The 18,811-nt window shown below is 40.7% G+C and overlaps 1 protein-coding gene across 7 annotated transcripts in view; it reads left to right on the top strand.

Annotated features, from left to right (window-relative positions):
- Positions 1–1,301: 1,301 nt before the first annotated feature.
- TMEM196 (transmembrane protein 196) overlaps positions 1,302–18,811 on the top strand; it is a 44,642-nt gene continuing 27,132 nt past the window's right edge. The window contains exon 1 of one of the 7 annotated variants that reach the window (XM_081146955.1): positions 1,302–1,673. Coding sequence is in view for 4 of the 7 variants with exons in the window: in XM_081146960.1 (XP_081003086.1) it covers positions 2,579–2,743 (165 nt within the window). In the remaining 3 variants the exon portion in view is untranslated. Of the gene's footprint in view, positions 1,674–1,751; positions 2,744–18,811 lie in introns of those variants that run through there. The other 6 variants (XM_081146957.1, XM_081146966.1, XM_081146959.1 and 3 more) reach the window with 6 other exon arrangements.

The following is an 18,811-nucleotide window of genomic DNA, read 5'->3' as shown; positions in this document are numbered from 1 at the left end:
TGAGGCATATGATTAGGCTTTGGGTATTTAAGTAAACATACTCTATCGATCACATTCAGAGACAAAGATTCAGCCATAATACATGATTTGCCCATTTCTTTCTCTCTGTGAAATTCATCTACTCTTTTTTTTTAAATTTATTATTTTTTTTAAGTTTTATTATTGTTTAAAATATTACAGATGTCCCTTTTTCTCCCCAATGACTCGTTCCACCCCATTCTTCCCCCTCCCCTGTCCCTCTCCCCACCGTTGTCCATGTCCTTGGGTTGTGTATATATGCACATAAATTCTTTGGTTACTCTTAATGCTATCTCTATGTTCTCTACAAAATTCATTCTCCTTTATATAAGTTACATTCCTTTCTATACGTCTGTTCTATTTCAACAATAACTATGGTTTGTTCTTCTCCTCCTAATGGGGAATTAAAAACAAACAAACAAACAAAAAAAACCCAACAGCAATGACTAAAGACAAACCAAAATTAGGTAATGAGATGCTTCCTGATTTCTACATATAAATTGGATCATTTAGATTACTTCTAAAGATTAAAATAAAATAATCTATGCTTCATTAAAGCCAAACACTATTTGAAGGATTCTAACAATTGACTTCTTGGTGGAATGAGACTTTAAAAGGTAGAAAGTGAATCCACTAATCAGTCAACGTAAATGTTTCAGTTAGTTCTCCAAATATCACAATAACTGAGGGCTCCTTAAGGCCTAATAACTTATAGTTCTCCCTTCCTTGCTTTTTTACTTACAAGGGAGGAGTACACAAACTTTTTTAAGTGTAGAGTCTAAATATAGCAGAAGGAAACTAAATTATAGTGTAAAATTGAATTAAACTATGAAACAAGCCCTGAGTCAAATTTAAGAAAACCGAAACTTCCACTTATGCTGTAGATTGCATATCGCTCAGCCTTCCTGTTCCCATCACTGGGGCTTTGCAAAAAGAAGCTTCTACTCAGAAAGGCGCCCACCCTGCGCTAGGCTGCGTGTATTCAGAGGTGAAGATACCCTGGTCTGGTTGGTGCGTCCCCGTTCCACCCTCTTTCTATTAGCCTTCCGTTCCTTTCCAACTGGGGAACCCACTTTTTGAGAAAGATGCCCCACACCCCAAAACACCTCCTCATTCCCCCTTTCGCGGGTCTGCTTGATGGAATGCCTTGTGATTTTTCACGGGGTCGAACCAGCGACGTGAGAACAGGGTCGGGACCCAGCGACCTGCAGCCTTGCGAGTCCCTCCGCAGAGGCACCCAGGCCGGGCCCGGCCCCTGCCCTGATGACTGGCCAGGCCAGGCTGTCCCACAGCTGTGCAGCCGGCCAGATTTTCGTCTTTAATAGGGTGCCCTCCGATGCAGTCCTTAAATACACGCATCTCCCGAGTTCCAGCGAGAGCGCAAGGTCCCCGTCCCGCCTGGTCTGGCCGCGCATCCCGGAGCCTGCGGTGGCGCTTCCAGGGGACAGCGGGCGTCTGCGGGCCACACCTCGGCGGGGCTGTGGCATGTCCCTCACCCCCGGACAAGGAAGCCCGGAGCCTGGCTCTCCCCGGGAGAGGAGTCCCGTGGGGAGGGTCCCTCCGCGCCCTAGCGAGCTGGGAGTCCGGCCTCCCCGCCCCCCGCGCTCTGCCTCCGGCCGCCCGCGGCGCCCCTTCCCACCCGCGTCCGCGCAGAAGTAAGTTTCCCCCGCATCCAGCCCGGTTGACGTAGGCATCCCTTCCCCTCCCATCTGGACAGGAGCCCAGGAGGCGGCGAGGGGGGGCGGATGCGGAGGTGGGGAGCGCGCGTGTCGCCGAGGTGAGGGTCCCGAGGCGAGGCCAGGCGAGCGCCGGGCGAGAGGATGGGCGCCGGGCCCACGAACAGACGAACGCGTGTCCCTCTTCCCCCTGAATCCCAATGAGGTCACTGCGATGAGAGAGAGTCGGATCCAGAGAGAGGGGGAGGCCGGCGACGACGACGAGGGAGAAGGAACCCAGACGGGGAAGGGCCACCCGCCAAGGTCGCCGCTTCTGGCCGCGCGGCGCTGACCCCGCCCGCGCGCCCGGCCCGGGGACCGCGGGACTCGCACAGGCGCTTGGTGCTGCCACGAAAACAAAGGAGAGGCGCGGGCGCGGGCGCGGGGCTCGGAGCGCTTTGGTGCTGCGCCCCGGCGGCAGAGCTCCTCTCCGGGCCGGGAAGGAAGGGCAGCCGGGCCGAGCAGCGGCTCCCCGCCGAGCCCCGGACGCGGCAGGACTCTGGACAGCGCCCCGCGGCCCCCGGTTCCCGCTCCCGGCGGGAAGCCCCGCGGCCGGTCTCGCCTCCTCCGCGGGGCTCCGGCCGCCGATCCTCCCCCATCCCCGTCTGAACGCGCCCGGGCGCGCGGAGCAGCTGTGTCGCCTGTGGCCCGATCGAGGCGAGAGGGTCTCCGGCTCTGGACACCCGGCCCTTGTGGATAATGCTTCGCTGGTGAAGAAAGAAAAAGTTTTGGGGGGTCTGGCAGGGGGAGGAAAAGAGGGCTGGGGGGGAAGGAGGAGAGTGGAAGAAAGAAGGCGGATGGTCGGTTTCCCGCTCTGATCTGGAAGGAATGATGCCCGAGGAAGGATGTGCACCAGCGGCCAGATTATTGGGAGCCTGCTGGTGCTCTCCGTGCTGGAGATAGGGCTGGGGGTGTCCAGCGTGGCCGTGGGGGCGGTCAGCTTCAGCCTGGCCCTCCGACAGCACAAGCCGCAGCTCGGAGACTCGTCCCCGGTATGGAGCGGGGTGTGTGTACGTTGAGCCATTTCACTCTTTACCTCTTTAGGGCGACGGTCCGCGCGCGCTAGGCACCCCTCCCCGGGGAGGCGAGGGGGCCGTGAATCTGCCCGGCCTGCCCGGGCTCCCCGGGCCCGCTGAGCCTCTTTATGTCGCCTTTTTGTTGAGCCCAGCAAGTGTTTCTCCTTTCCCCTCTCCTTGGCTGGAGACCAAATGAACCGCCTTTGTTCAGGGCTGGGGAGGGGGCAGGAGGCGCCCCGCGGTGCCGGGGGTCCCACCTGCCGGGGGCGGCGCAGCCTCTCGCTCCTGCGAGGAGGGACCTCTGAATGCAGACGTTAGAGCGTTGTCTGGTGCCGGGACCAGCGAGGATAGTTAGACATTTGTTGCTGAGGACGCTGGGGGCAAGCGAGAGAAATGGGACAAGAGGAGAAGTGTGGCGGGAGCGAGGAAGGCGCATTTCATCCCGGGAATCGCTGCCCGGAACGGTCCCTGGCTAGCTTTCTGTACCTCACGTCTAAAAACTCTCTCGCAAGTTCCAGGCAGTGCGTTGAACAGCAGATGGCACGGTATTTATCAACGGTCTAACTGGAGAGATGCTCAGCTCAGAGAGTGGCTAAGGCTAGGAGGAAATGTCATCATTTTCTCTAGGTCAGGAGGCTGACCCGAAGAGCTGCTTGTTTATTTGCTTGAGGTGACTGGCCAGGAAAGCCTGAGGGACCCATTCCTTCCATCGAGAATCAATAAGACTACTCAGCACTGTTCCTAGTATTGTGGAAATCAACTTTCTCCTTTGAGTTAGAAAGCTGCTGTCTCCTTCTGGGTCTCTAGCTCCCTCTTACTTTAGATAATTGGATAGGATGTTATTCTATCCCTGATCATCAATAGGTGTAATTAACAATCATGGCTTAGTTACTTGTGCTTTCAGTCACTGAAAAACAAAAACAAAAAAGATCATGTATGAGGTCAAGAAAAATTATTTCAAAGTAATTCACTTTTGAGAGAAATTCTAGCATTCTTAAAATTAGCATAATTCTGTTTTAGAAAATTTAATATTTTAATTTTTCAAAGTGAAGTGAATGTTTTTAAATTGCAGAAGTTAAAAGAAAACTGGTGCTCAATTCTAACGTTGAATTCTTCCAAGAACCCTTGTTCTAAATTCAATAAGTTACCACCAACCTCTGAATAATTACCTTTCTTTATTATGGAATTTTAATAATGCATATTTTAAACTTAACTAAGAAAGCCTAAAAGTCAAATCTTAAATCTGATTTTACATCTTATATTATTTTAAGAGCTGTAGTTATTATTATTATTTAACAGAAATAGCCAGGCTCTAAAACTTCTTTCAGTTGTCAAAATGAAATGTAATGTCAACATTTAAAGAAAGGGGAAGAAAATGTGATATTTTGGTGGCTTATGAGGGAGAAACCTCACTTTTCAAATCACTTTCCCTCTGAAAGGTAAGAGGTTGAGTGAATAAACTTAGGTTATCTCTAAATAGTATTGAAATATCCCATTTATCTTCAGGAATAAAAAAAAAAAAAAGTTGCATCTGCTTGACATCATGTAAGAAAAGTAATTAAATGATTTTATCTCTCTTCCCAAACTATTCACTATTATCTAGATGAGTTGATATATGTGTATATACAGAAAATGAAAATCTTGAATCAGCTCAGTGAAAAGCAAATAAAACAGTAATATATACAGTCATTATCATAAAGAATTGTTTCCATTTTTAACTGGTTCTTTAGAGTAACCAAAATTCACCTGTGGTTCTAGAACAATAGTATTGAATTCTATTGTCTGATTCAGTAAAATTAAAAAAAAACACTTGCCTGTGATTGAATGAATGGATTTGAAACTAGGAATGCTCACACAGTTGGCTACTTTTATAAACTCAAGTTTAAAAAGAAAATTTGTGAAGAATTCAATATCAAGTTATGATGGTTGTTTATCAAATAAGCTTGCTAAGTTGATTTTTTAAATTATTTTTCAGAGGCCATTTCTGATAGAGTCTGAATTATCTCTTAATTCTGTCAATGATGAATTCATAGAACCAGCATTTATAGAGGGATGGCCATGTGCAAGGCATTTTACTGTTGAACACAAAGGCTATTAAGATGGATCAGAATGCCTAGTCGAGGAAACTGTATCCCTGACCAGTTAGAGTTTGGCCTCAGAAAGATACAGGGGCAGGTAAAGGGAAGAGAGGTGGGGGTGACCCATGAAACATCCATGGGAAAACAATTATTCTTCTCTTGATCTTGCAAGTTTATTGAGACTTGGAATTAATGTTTCACAGTGTTGAGTAATGAAATCTGGAGTCTACCTGGGTGCAGATCCCAGATCTACCATTTACTATCTGGGTGACTAGCCAAAGATTCCTCATACATTGTAAAATAGTGTGTTAGAAGCACAGGTGAAATAGGCTCTTAGTAAAAAGCACAGCATGTAGTAAGCACCTAATAAGTGTGAGCAGCTAATACTGGGTGCACAGACTGGCAGAGAAGAGTGAGAGAAAGGAAAACCTTTCGGGCAGTGTGATGAAGGCAAAACCTGGGGCAGGGCGGGCTATGTTTCAGGGAGAGGTTCCTCTGGTTCTCCTGGGCTTAGGTGTGTGAGGGAGACATGGGGCCGGGAAGAGTGGCTGGGGCCAGATCCTGGGAGGTTGTTTTCCAGTTCAAGGCAATGGATTTATTTCTTCATATTTTCAAAATAAATAAATAAATAATAATAATGACAATTCTTATTTTCTAAAAAAGACTCCATGGAGATGCAAAGGAAAACTAGACATAAAATTATAAATCTCCCTGGTATTTTGTGAATTAAAAATCTGTATTATTTATGGACAAGGTTGGTATTTTATAATAACCTGTCAGGATAACCATAGTCTATCATCAGAAGTATTTTTCAGCACATTAATACCATTATTATAAGATTTCTGACTTAAATTTTAGAAGTCAATGGAAATAAAAACTATACTCTGAAAAGACTACTTCTTATATATGGAACCCGACATAATAAGATTTTTATCTAGGTCAAGTGCACTAAGAATTCAGATAACTATTTTGATTATATGCCCCCAAAATATTTTAAAATTTTTAAATGGCTTCCAAATAAAATTATACCAACATAAAGGGTTTAAAATCCATGAGATGGGTGCTTATACAGATTACTTTCAGTTACTATCTCATAATCAGGCAGAGTGCTTCTGTTATCAGTTTAAAGGAGGTGGACATTTAGAAGGAAAAAAATCATTTAACTATAATTCCATAGAGACAGAACTAGAAATGCCTTTATAACATGTTACTCTTCCTGATTCTGTTATAGCTGATATAGTCACCTCATTAAAAGCATAAAAGAAGACATAACTGTTAGATAACAATGAATGAACCATTGAGTAAAGTGCTTTGGAAAAGACATAGACATGTGAAGTATAATTGATGTGTAGGATTTATTAGCAGAGAGTTACATAGACAAGTCTATGTTTCCAGGTTGCTGTGTGATGGTCACTTTTGTCAGTCTCCAGTGCATCATCTATAATGGGAACGGACTGTGTTTACCAGCACACAGATTCGTGGAGCCAAGAGAAATGTACTTTGTTGCTCTAGGTTGGCAGTTGGAAATCTAGAGATTCAGATGATGGTGCCCAGAACAACATCTGATTCTGAATTGCAGTTGATACATCCCATGCTAAATTCCATCATGTATATCTGATAATCATTCTACAAACTAAATATATTAAAAGGATTTTCTAAGCCTTGTTTGTTGGCATATAAACATAGTCTTTTACAATATTCAAAATTTTTCTTATCTAAATCATATAAAGTTGAGTAATTTTATTGCTTATTTTTCTGGAGCATACTTGATATGTATATCATAACTTTATCTGCTTAATAAATCTGATCATGTAGGTGAGTGGAATGTATAGCATAGTCAAGGCACATACCTGTTATGTGGCCTCCTGGTTCACCATGGCAACAACTGAGCCAGTTTTAAGATTGTGGTGAAATTCGCCTACTGTGTATTCTGATCCATACCATAGCAGGACAAAGGATGTGCTCTATATAAATGATAGCTGCTCCAAAGTACTATTTTTAATATTAAAATCTGTCTAATTCATTTGAGGAAAAAGACAAAACAATGAAGTGAAAGAAATCCCTCAAACAATTACTGCAAATGTACAAAATTTGAAGCTAGTGAGTCTCTGACCAGATAATATATCATTATTCACCAGAGTCAAAATAGGTAACACAAGGGGTTCATATCCTTTAGCATGAAATAAAAACACTGCCCCATCCTAAGAAAAAATTACAGTTGTATATTTATACCTCATTTTAAAATTAATTTTAATTATCCAAGTAATTCGTAAATAAATTCTCATTTCAAAGGGTTAAATAGGATTAAGACTGAAGTTCTTTTTCCTACCATGTCATCTAAATTAGCCACAGTTATAAATTTAGTGTGTAATCTCATAGATATTTCTCCATGCATAAATAGTATTGTTTGAACATAGAGACCATTTTGATCAAGTTTCTGGATATAATAAAGCCTACTTATGAACTCTGTAGAGCCCAGGTAAAGAATCTCTTTCTTATTCTCAACTGCTACTTGCTATCTACTGGGGTTAGGTTAGGGTAATTATATAATTAGCAATTAAATAAGTAAGCTAAGCATAACTACTGGGAAATGTAGTTACTATTCAAGGGACCTGGGTCACCTTTAGTCATCTATTTGTTGACAATTTGCTTGATACAAACAATCCAAACAAAGTCAAAGTCTTTCATTTGGATGTTTTGCCTAAACTGTTCAAGCGTGTTCTCTACATTGACTTAATTATTAGTCAGATCATCTAATACATTCTTTGCACATGGTCAAGAAATATAACCTCTTTGTATATTTACTTGGCCCTGAGATAATACTTAATTTTCTTGGTAGATAGAGCATAGCCCAGCCATCCTAACTGAAGTGCTGGTTTTTAAAGTTCAATAAAAGCTAGAATAGGTTTGGTGGGTATGTACCCACCCACCAAAGGAGGAAAACTGTCGATTTGGGATCAAATGATGTTGGATCATTCACCTGTGAAGTGAACAGACTTTTATTTTACTACTTCACTCTTTCTCCATAAACACACACACACACACACACACACACACACACACACACACACACATATATATTCAATAGTATTTCTATACCTAAATAACGAAGTCCAGAGTTGTTCAAGATGCTTTATTTTCTTAGTAATTTAGTCAAATTACCATGTAGTCACTCTGCAGATAGATGTTGACTTCAACATGCCAAATGGACAATGCCAGAATAGTTAGATGATAGTATATAAGGACTCTGATTGATTGTCTTCCTAGGAGAAAAAGTGAGAGACAGAAAGAGAGAGAGGGAGAGAGAGAGAGAAGAAACTATGTGGCTACTTTCATCGGTCACGTTCAAAGCCACGCTGTCCTTCTCATGCATACAGATCTAATGTAGATATACTTTATTCAAACTGAATGATAGTTTGGATCCATACATCCCTCTCAGTGTAACTGTGGCACTAGATAATCTATGTATCTTCATTAAGTCAAGGAGAGAAACACCAGTACCTATTTCATGGGCTGCTGTGAAGCTGCAGTGAAAACAAGACAATGCTTACAAAGCTGTGGGGACCAAGCCTGGCGCAGAGTAAGTGCTCAGGAGCCTTCGCAGCCTTGTTTCTCTCCTGTCCTGATGCTGCTCCGTGACTGTCTGGGACCAACAGCACACCAGTGGTGCACTGCTCCTCAATATTTCTTCAACCCCCTTTACCAACTCTAGTTTGACTCATCTTTTTTTTCATGTATAGTACGTGCCTACTTAGCTTTTGATTTAATTCAGGTAAATACATTAACGACTACAAAAAATGTACCAAAATATCTGCATTAGATAAAGCTGCTGCTATGACATATCTCTCTCTTTGTTTTCTTTCGCAAGTGGAGAGGGTGATAGAAACATTCAGTAATCAGATAAATTAGACAGTTATGTAAGGCAACTCAGACAGTAGGGATACTGTAACTACTATTTATGTCATAAAACAAAGTCCTCGAAAAATATATAAAACCATGTAAGTCTTGTCATAAAGTCTAAATACAAATACAAATTAATACTTCTAATAAACATACTTAATATCTTGGAGGCTTGTACTGTTTTGCTTGAACTACCCAAGCAGCTTTTGAAGCAGTGTTTACTACATGTTTTATTATTAACGGATCCATCAATGAAGTATCTATATTTCAACGATTCTTATAATGTTAATTAGTGCCCACGATCTTTAGCATCAGTATTAAGACTCCCGAGAAGCAATTCTAAGTTCCATTAGTTCATGATCTATTATTAAATATTGGACAAAATTATATGGTCAAGGCAAAAAGAAAATATTAGTGCTTAAGTAGATCACCTTAGGAGACGGTGGCTTGAGCTATTTATCCTGTAGAAATAATACTAGGCAGGATGTTTTCATATATATTATTATTTCTAATCTTAACAACTTTGTGAAGAATGCAGTATTTTATAAAGTTTATGTGGAAAAAAAGAAGTTACCTAGTGTCCACTGTTATTTAATCAGCTGAGTTAGTATTTAAAGCGCTGTAGTCTTATTTCAAGATATGTTCTTTTTCTGTTGCATTGTGTGGAAAATTTTAAGGGAAAGTCATTCACTGAAGCCTGACCTCGTTATTTGTTCCCGCTCCTGAGTATATGAGTCAGGCAGGATGGCATAAAGGCCAGGTCCCAATCACTGTATCCATTTTCCAGAAGAGACTGGCATAGCCAACTGATCAATAAACTCAACCCCTGTGTTCTAAGAAGAGTGTGAGATTTTAGACTAAGTTGTTCTTCCCCTTGGAGCTTAAACTTTAGCCTTAAAAATAAGACTAAATTTTACATCTCAACGGATTGTTAAATATTATGAAGGCAAGTCGGGAAGACACAAAACAGCATATTTAAACATAGTTCATTCAAAATGAGAGGTTATCAGTGAGGGGTCAAGGATGACTTTCTCATGAAGGGAGAACTTTTCCAGGCCTTGGGGACTGGGCAGGTTTCCAGTGGATAGAGGAAAGATGTACTAAGCAAGCTATTCCCATGTGTAAAGTCATGGAAGGGACAACGAAACGGGGAGTTTGTGGGGGATTGAGGAGACCGGACTTGATAGAGCTAAGACATGTTCACCTAAAAACTAGTAAGTAAAGATCTACCTCATCTAGATAGGATGGGGCAGCTTTAAAAGTGTTCAGAAAGAATGGCTAGGTTAGTCTGCTCTTGATTCTCGACTAAGCTTGGTGAGCTCTGCTGGGTAGAACTTGATGATCATGAGGGAAAGGCTGTTGAAATTGCTGCTCAATTTCAAGGCAAAGCACCAGCCCTTGGTTCCAAGACGTGTATACTGGATCCAAAGAAAGACCTGAGGAAACTCTTGAGACTTGAGCAAAGCGCAAATCTACCATCTCAAACTTAACCCCAACTTCAGGTGACTCTTGTTATCCATCACCATTTATCCCCTTGATGCCCTGTTCCAGCTCCATTCACCAACAGATTATTTTTTAAAAAGAAAAAATATCATAACACAGAATTGGAACTGAATACAATGCACAATGAATTAAGTATAGGAAGGTTTCATTACATGAACATGGAGGGGGATTTGTGAAGGAAAGGCATCCTGAGGATCGAGGCTGATCCTTTCTGTACAGAGAAAGATTTAGGTCTTGAGCCTGTGGGAAGGTTCTGAGATTTGGGGGCTTAAATTCATTTAGAAGAGCTTGCATGCCAATCAGCTACATGCTACTTTGCTGATTTCTTCTGAAATTCATTCTTGTGTATTGCTGGTTTCATTCAGTTACTTTACAGTCTCTAAAAAGGTTTCTTTTAGTTCCTGCTGTGCGGACCATTTACCACTGTGGCGTTTTTATTTCCTTCTGTCCCTTGAGTGCTTTTGGTTTAATTTCTTTGTTTGCTGTGGTTTTGTGAGCCCATGCGCTCTGATAAGCCACCAAGATGACCTGGTGGTAATGGAGGACTTCTATCACATCAGCATACCTGTTGTACATATTATCGTATTTTATTTTTCTGTGAAGCTGGTTATATTTCTGAGATATGGTGGCTCTATTGATAAAAATGTACACTTACCCTTTTCCAGTTGAACTTTTGAAATTTTGAAAATTTCAAAATTTTCTGGAATAGAAGAAATATTGTATGTGGATCTATGTGCCTTGCTTTATTTTAGTGTTCTGTTTGGGGGTAGAAAATAAGAGATTGTTCTAGCTTAAGGGGAAAAAAGAGCAGTGCATAATTAGCAGGGTATTCCATGGACTAAAGGAGAGAAATATACATAGAAAAGTGGAAAAGTGAGTTCTTATAAAGATAAACACTAGGCATAAAATGCAGAAGAATTGGTAGAGGGGAGAGCAGAGGCCACTGAGGAGATCAGTAAATCTATCGAGGGCAGAACAAGCGCAAGGAACTGAGCTGTGAGCTTCTGTAACTCAGAGCCCAGGACTTCCAGGGGCAGGGCTATGGAATTGGGGCCGAATCAATGTTGGGGTCAACGGCAAAAGCACTTGATGGGCCTGAGCTCTATTGTCTGCACTGGGCTGGAATGAGTGAAAAGAGGAATGACAGCTCGGTGTGGGGGAAGGACTATGGAAAATCAAGAGAGGTTCCTGTTCCCGGTCTCGTGAGCCAAATGCTCATTCTCCTTAGCTCTCTTTCCTGTAAGGTTTAGTCAACAAATATTGATTCCTCAGCTATAGTCTATGCTCTGAGTTAGATTCGGAGGATCCAGCAGTGAATAAAATAATCATGATCCCTGATCTTCTGAAGCTTAATTTTTAAAAGAATATAGACAATGAATCAATAATGCACAGATTATCAATGACATATTGTGACATGTTAAACATGAGAAATACAGCCTTATGAAGAATATAACTGTTATTAATAATAAGAGCATCAGGAAAAGCTTCTCTAAGAAAGCAGTATTTCCTGAAGTATAATGAGACATTACGCAGATGAAGAGGAGGAAGAGCATTGTTCTAAGCAGAGGGAACAGCATGGATTGAGACCCTGAGGTAGGAAACCTTTGATGTGTCTGAGAACTTGAAGAAAGACCAGAGTGACTAAAATATGGCAAGTGAGCAGAAGCATATAGAAGGCACTGGTCCAAGTGGAGAGGCAAATGGGAAACAATCAATTAAGACACATGCTGCCATGCTTTGTTTTTTCCCTAATTTTAATAGGAGCCACTTGAGGCTGCAGTTTAGAAAACATTTTAGAGTCAGACAAATGATGAAGCCACAGGTCTAGTTAGGAGGCTACTGGGATGCAGGTACAATGGTTGGATAAGACAGAAAGAATAAAATAAAAATAGAGAAAGCACAGATATTTGACAAGACTCTGTGTTTGATTAGATGCCATTGTAGAGTCAAAGTAGTAAGAATGGGTCTCAGATTTAGGGATCCAGCAACTGGTAGGATCCCATTTACTCTTCTGAGAATTAGATGATTAGGAAAGGAAAAACTCCCATGTATGTGTGTAAGGGGGAGTGGCGGTGACTGTATAAGGTGGGGAGAGATCAAGGGTTTACTTGTGATCTGTTGAGTTAGAGGTGCCTGTGAAATATCCAAATGGAGAGATGCTGTGGACTGTTAGATGGGTCCAGAGTTCAGAAGACAGGACCATGCCAGAAATAGGAACATGGGAGTAGTCTGTAAATACATGAAATACATGTAAAGGCATTTAGAACCATGGGAGTGATTGAACAACCCAAGACAAAGCCATTTGTTGTTATAATATTCAGATGTTGAATAGTGATGCAGAAATAGAAAAAAGGGACTGAGCATTTGAGCCAGAGAAATATGCTGAAGACCAAGAGGGCATGGTGTCTGAGAAGTGCAAAGGAGAGGGCTTCCGTGTAAGATGAGCACTGAAAGGTGGGGTCATGGCTTACCTTAGGGGCAGCTCAAGTAGAACAGCGGGTGTGTCAGCCAGGCCCAGGTCCGCTAATGGGAGAGTGGGAAGGAGGAATATGGAAACCGTTCAGTGTAGATGCCTCCTGGTGAAGGGAAAATGGGCCTGTGTAGAGAGCTAGAGCAACAGACGTATAAAGGTCTGGAATCTGGGAAGGTTTTTATGTTTAAGGGTGGTATCGGCTCACTTTTGCACGCTGATGTCAGTGATGAAGTAGAAAGGAAATATAAACAGAGAGGAACCCTTTGAGCAGGTGCAGTGTGATTGAATTAAGAGCTGAAGTGGAGGTTTCATGTTGATAAGTTTTATCTTTGTCTATTGTAAAAAAGAGAGAGCAAGATGAGTGTGAATAAAGATGAGGAGTTTTTCACACTTAAAGGTGAGTGGTGAGAGGCGTCTCTGATGGCTTCATGTTTTCTGCCTAATCTGAGATCTGCTGATAGTAAAGAAGAGATAGAAGTCTGGTTTGAAGAGAATTTCATTACAATGTTTTCTTTCCCTATTGGCTGAGAATTATAATTTGCACGATATATACTGGATAGAGACCTAGAAATAATTTATTCCAAATTCACCACTTCAAGATAAGCAAACTGGAGCCCAGAAAATTAGCACTACTGATATAGAACCAGGGCAAGAGTCCAAGTCCTGGTCCACCACTGTTTCCACAGATCCTTCAAAATATTACGTATCCTTAAAATAAGTGCTCAACCAACAGGAAAGTGCAGTTATCTGGCTACTGCCCCAAACTAAAAAAGAATGATCTCCAATTATTGGCACGGCTAAACTATCATGGAGATATAATAAGCATTTTAACAGATTTTAGGGGTTTTCTTCCAGTTGGGAGTTTCAAGGGAACAGCTTTTTACATAAATAGTGGTGTGTTCTCCATGGTGCTTTTCCAAAGCAACTAAGAAATTGAAGCTAATTTTTAGAAGTTTGCTAATGTTTCCAAACCCACAAGAGCTAGTGATCAACTTAGGTAAGTGAATTTCCTTCAGGAAGGCTTTAGAAACAGATTCCAAAGCTCATTTATCAAGCTGTACACATTCGATGAGCTTGGACAGGGTATGTCAAAGTCCTGTAGCTCTGCATATTTTCTGTCTGAGTGTTTTCTTTTTAATTCAAACATATAGGAATCAAAATTAACAGTCAGATTTAGTATACTATTTGCCTAAATTAGCTAATAAGAAATATGTTTATATATATTATGCCTTCATCTAACACTTCAAAAATTTGTCAACCTATATATAAAGATAGATGCCTTTAAAAGGGTCATATGGACAAACAAGAAAAACAAACAAAAACAGACACAGACAACACTATGGTGGTGACCAGAGGGAAAGGGGTCAAATCTATGGTGACAGAAGATTTGACTTTGAGTGGTGGGCACACAATAGAATATACAGGTGATGTATCACAGAATTTTACACTTGAAACCTATGTAATCTTATTAGCCATTGTCATCCCAATAAATTTAATTTAAAAATTTAAAAATAAATAAAATAAAGGGCCATATTTTAAAAAGTGCTCTTTTTCATAAATGTATCCTTAGCCATGGATATTGAAGAGTGTTCTTACTAGTGATAGGGTGAGCTGAGTTTTCTAGTTTGACATTAAGAAATTAAAATATCATTATGAAAGATAAGCAATATTCACCACCTTTATACCCCAATCAGTTATGGTTGAAGTAAAGGATATTCTGAAAGGATTCTTCTGGGTAAAGGAGGGTAATTTTAACTCATGATTTTGCTAATTTATTTTTGGCTCCAGCCAAGTAGAAGTATCATCAAGCATCTTAGGCCCTCAAACCTTCAGAATAGTCTCTTAGAGGAAGACATGAGGATTTTGTGAAATATCAAGTTGAAATTTCTCTCTACTGAGTTAAATGATGTAAGTTTGAGAGCCACTATGCAATGGAGCATTAGGACCAGCAGAGAGTGAATAGCATTCTCATATAACTGAAATCAACCAGCTGAGGAAAGCACTGGATCTTCTGCTGATAAGATACTTGGGAAGAAACTTGTTTTTCTTTGACTTATGGCCATAGCTGACCTTTGGTATGATCTAGATTTACACAGTCAAGTAGGCTAGTCACTAACCACATGTGGCCACTGAGCATTTTCAATGTGGCTAGTCTGATTTAGATGCACTATGAGTATAAGATATACACACTGGATTTCGAAGGCTGATTATAGAAAAAAAGAATGTAAAATGGCTCAAGTTTTTTAAAATGTTGATTACACATAGAAATGATAATAATGAATATTTTAAATTAAATCTATTATTAAAATTTTATCTTTTTAAATGTGTCTACTAGAAAATGCCAAGTTATATATGAGTTTGCATTTGTGGCTCACATTAGATCTCTACTGGACAGTTCTCATTAGATACATTTTTTATCAAAAGAAAAAATTAACTGGTCAGGAAAATCTGCACGCTTTGTTTACCTAAGATATGAACAATAGATGAGGAAAGCCTTTAAAACAATTTGGGTTATTAGTGAACTAAGAAGGGTGAACTGGCCGGTTGACGGTAGAGACATGAAGTAGCTGAGTGCATACAGCATTTCCCAAAAGACAGCCAGGTCACTTGCTCCTGTGGCACAAGCCTCTCAACTGTAATTTTCTTAATGATAAAATCGGGTTTTGTGTGACTTTTTAAAGTGGGATTTTAAGTGTCATTTGGCAAGTAACAAACGTGTTTGGGAGAGGAGAGGTTTATTTCCCCACTTCTAGTAACCTGAACTTCATTCATTTATTCATTCATTCTTCAACAAATGTTCATCTGAACTTCTTATATGTGCTAGGTCCTGTGTTAGTACTAAAGTTGTAAAAATGGAAAAAACACCTTTTGGAATGACAGATATATAGTGACTAGTTACCATAAAATATGATCAGTGTTACAATAGACATGAGCATAATGTATTTTGTTAGGTTTTGACCAGGAATGCATAGAAGGGTTGAAAAGGGCTTCACAAGTAAATATTTACACTGGTTCTTTATATTTAAGAAAGTATTTTCAAATGGAAAGAGAAAATAAACATTTATTGGCACCTGCCATGTCCCACAGCCATGGCTAAGCACTCTCAGGCGGGTTGTGTCTTTTAAGTTCGTAATCATGTGATATTTAAATTAATCTCCTACTTCGTATAAAAGGAATGGAGAATATAATTTCATTATAACTGATATGTTCAATGTCACAGTGCTATGATATGTGTCAGGGTAGATACTAGAGAAACATCTGCTAAAAATTAGTAGAAAAAATAGGGCCATTTAGATCCGTGATCAGAGAATGTCAAGGCAGGAGGCACTCACAAATCCCATCCAATCCAGCTTCCTTCTTTTAAAGGTGAAGCCCATTGACTTGCCTACTGTAAGTAAATGGCAAAGGAAGAATGAGTGGGAGCCTGGGGGTTCGGCTGTAACTGCAGAACTTTTTTTCTCAGCGATACATAGCCACAGCCCATGACTACAGACAATCCATCAGAAGCTGCACGTCGGTAACAACACATACCCAACCCTACTCATCACTTACTGCAAGCTGTCAGCTTGTCTGTACAAGACCCCTTTCTGTGTTCTACTATTTAGAGTTGCAATTATAATATTAACATTTTTATCACATAATTTCCCCTTTTTAAAATTCTGATGATTTTCCCCTCTTTTTTCATTGCTTTTCTTAATATTCGTTCCTTTAACGGGACTGATCTGATTGAGATAGTTATGGTAACACAAAGCCCCAGAACATACAGGATCCTGGAGCTTCCCAATATATCAATTTGGCAAATAATTACTGGTCTAACATTAAATGAAGTGTTTTGCTGAGAATGTGAGAACAGATAATACACTGGACTTTGACTCCAAGGTCTTTATAGCTAGTGGGAGAAATTATCTTGCATATTAAGCACTTAAATTCTTCTAAGTCCCTCCCGACTCTTATTTTATCTAATATTTACAGCAACCCTATGGAGAATGTACTCTCATGAACCTAATTAAAGAGAACACTGTGGTAACATAATTTGATAATGTTCTCAAAGTAACACAGCTGGAAAATGATGGAGCCATGATTCAAAACCCAGCCAATTTGACTCTAGATCAGTCTCTCTTAATCACAAACTTATACTTCCTCCTACTACATAGAAAATAGATATAAATAACTGTAGCATGTAATGAATGCTAATGCCACGGCTGCACAAAGGAAGTGCAGAGGGAGACAGATGCCTTGGCAGAGTATGTGTCTTTGGGGGCAAGCTTGGAAGAATGAAGTAGAGAGGACCTGATGGCAATGAGGAGGGAAAGGCCTTCCAGGCTGGTGCAAGCACAACCTGTGGAAAGCTTGAGAACAGCAAAGGAAATATTGATTTCAGAGCACAGGAGGTGCTGGAAGAAGAGAGCCTGAAGAGGTTGGCGTGACCTAGTGTGAGGAACCTGAGTATATACTATGGAATTGAATTATATACTTTTTTAAAAAGAAATAGACAGGTACTAAAATGTTTTAAAGGCTATGAGGGTAGGAGTAACACTAGTCAATGTATTTCAGGAATAATTACCTAGTCAGCAGTGTGGAGAATTAGAGCCAAGGGGCCTATGTACATCATTCATATTAAAATTTAGAATCAGACTGAAGGGTAAGTCCAGTGGGAATGGAAATAAAAAGGGCAAAATTTTATGACCCATCCATCCACGCCCTGATTAGAAGCCAAGAAATGTGTACAGCCATTGAAGAAAAAAAATGAACAAAGGAGTGGGATGTTAAAAATCAAGCTTAGAATGAACTTAGAATGACATTGGGGAGACAGGGCAGGGCGATCCTCTAAGATAATCCAGGGCTGTGGATGTAGAATTAATAGCATGTAACTGATTTGACGGGAATGATATGGAAAGGGGCAGAAAATCCAAAGTGCCTCTGAGTTTTGAGAGAATACTAGGAAGAGTGATAAAAAGTGGGAAAGTCATGAGTAGAAGCAGATGTGAGCAGTGTTTTGTGAGTATTTGGTATTTGACAGTATCCCTGCGGATCTGTTCATTGACCGAGCTTCTGGCTGTGAGCACACTGAACTGCAGAATGATTGTAGGCTGAGCTAAAAATAGACGAAGCTTTCATGATGACCAGCATCCTGTGTCATTCACTGGTCTCTTGTAACATGAATCCATTTTAGACAAGACATTTTGCTTTGAAATATCACATTCAGAGGCGAGCGATATTGGTAACACTTAAAAGACTTCTCTGGTATCAAATAGAAATTAATACCATTTTATTACTACGTTCTAGAATGTTGTTCACTCATAAGCCTTAAAGTCTTCATAATTGCAGTTCAGTATAGCAGGGCCAGAGCTGGAGAGCATAGTAATACCCAAATCCCTGAGTATTAAATCCATGTTGATTTAATGTCAGACAACCCACTTGCACAAAGGAGGGGACATAAGCAAATATACACACAGGTTGGCATAAGGCAAGATTCTGTAAATCAGAAAAAGCACTAGGAATGTATAAAATATATTTTTTAATTTGTCGGGAATTCAGACACTGGTCTGTATCCATCAGATGCTCAAAAGTAGTATACAATTTTTATAATAGTTATTAACAAACCATTGAGTTATGCTCTATTGGGTATTAGAAACTGTACCAAGTTCAACACGCGAATTATCTCAATCCTTCTAAAAGCACTATAAGCATTAGACACTTGCAGTAGTATATTCATCATATAGACGGGGAAGTTCAAGTAGCTGTGTGAAGTCCCACTAATATGTTGCAGAGCCAAATTTAAAGCCCAGGCCTTCCTGGCTCCAAGGTTTGTACTCGGTACAGTGATGCTATCCTCCAGCCATTTCTTTTAAGCCCTGGCTATAAAGAGCGGTGCTGGTTCTACAGCTCAGACCTCAGTGGACAGCACCCAAAGATTAACATTTACTTAGAGTGAGAAGGGACCTGAAGCATAAATATGGCTCCTCTAATGCATCAAAGTAGCCAGTAACTCCACCTGAAAAGCCACTGCAGGTCCCCTTCTCCCCCTTGTAATCTCATCTATTAGCCGATGCACAACCGTCTTGTTATTTGTCAGGGGAAAGGGGTTATGTTTTCTTCCAGTATTTG

Source organism: Miniopterus schreibersii (assembly GCF_964146895.1).
Source record: "Miniopterus schreibersii genome assembly, chromosome: 9".
Classification (NCBI taxonomy): domain Eukaryota; kingdom Metazoa; phylum Chordata; class Mammalia; order Chiroptera; family Miniopteridae; genus Miniopterus; species Miniopterus schreibersii.
The sequence above is the reverse complement of the archived record's forward strand: the minus strand, read 5'-3'. Positions and strand labels throughout refer to the sequence as shown.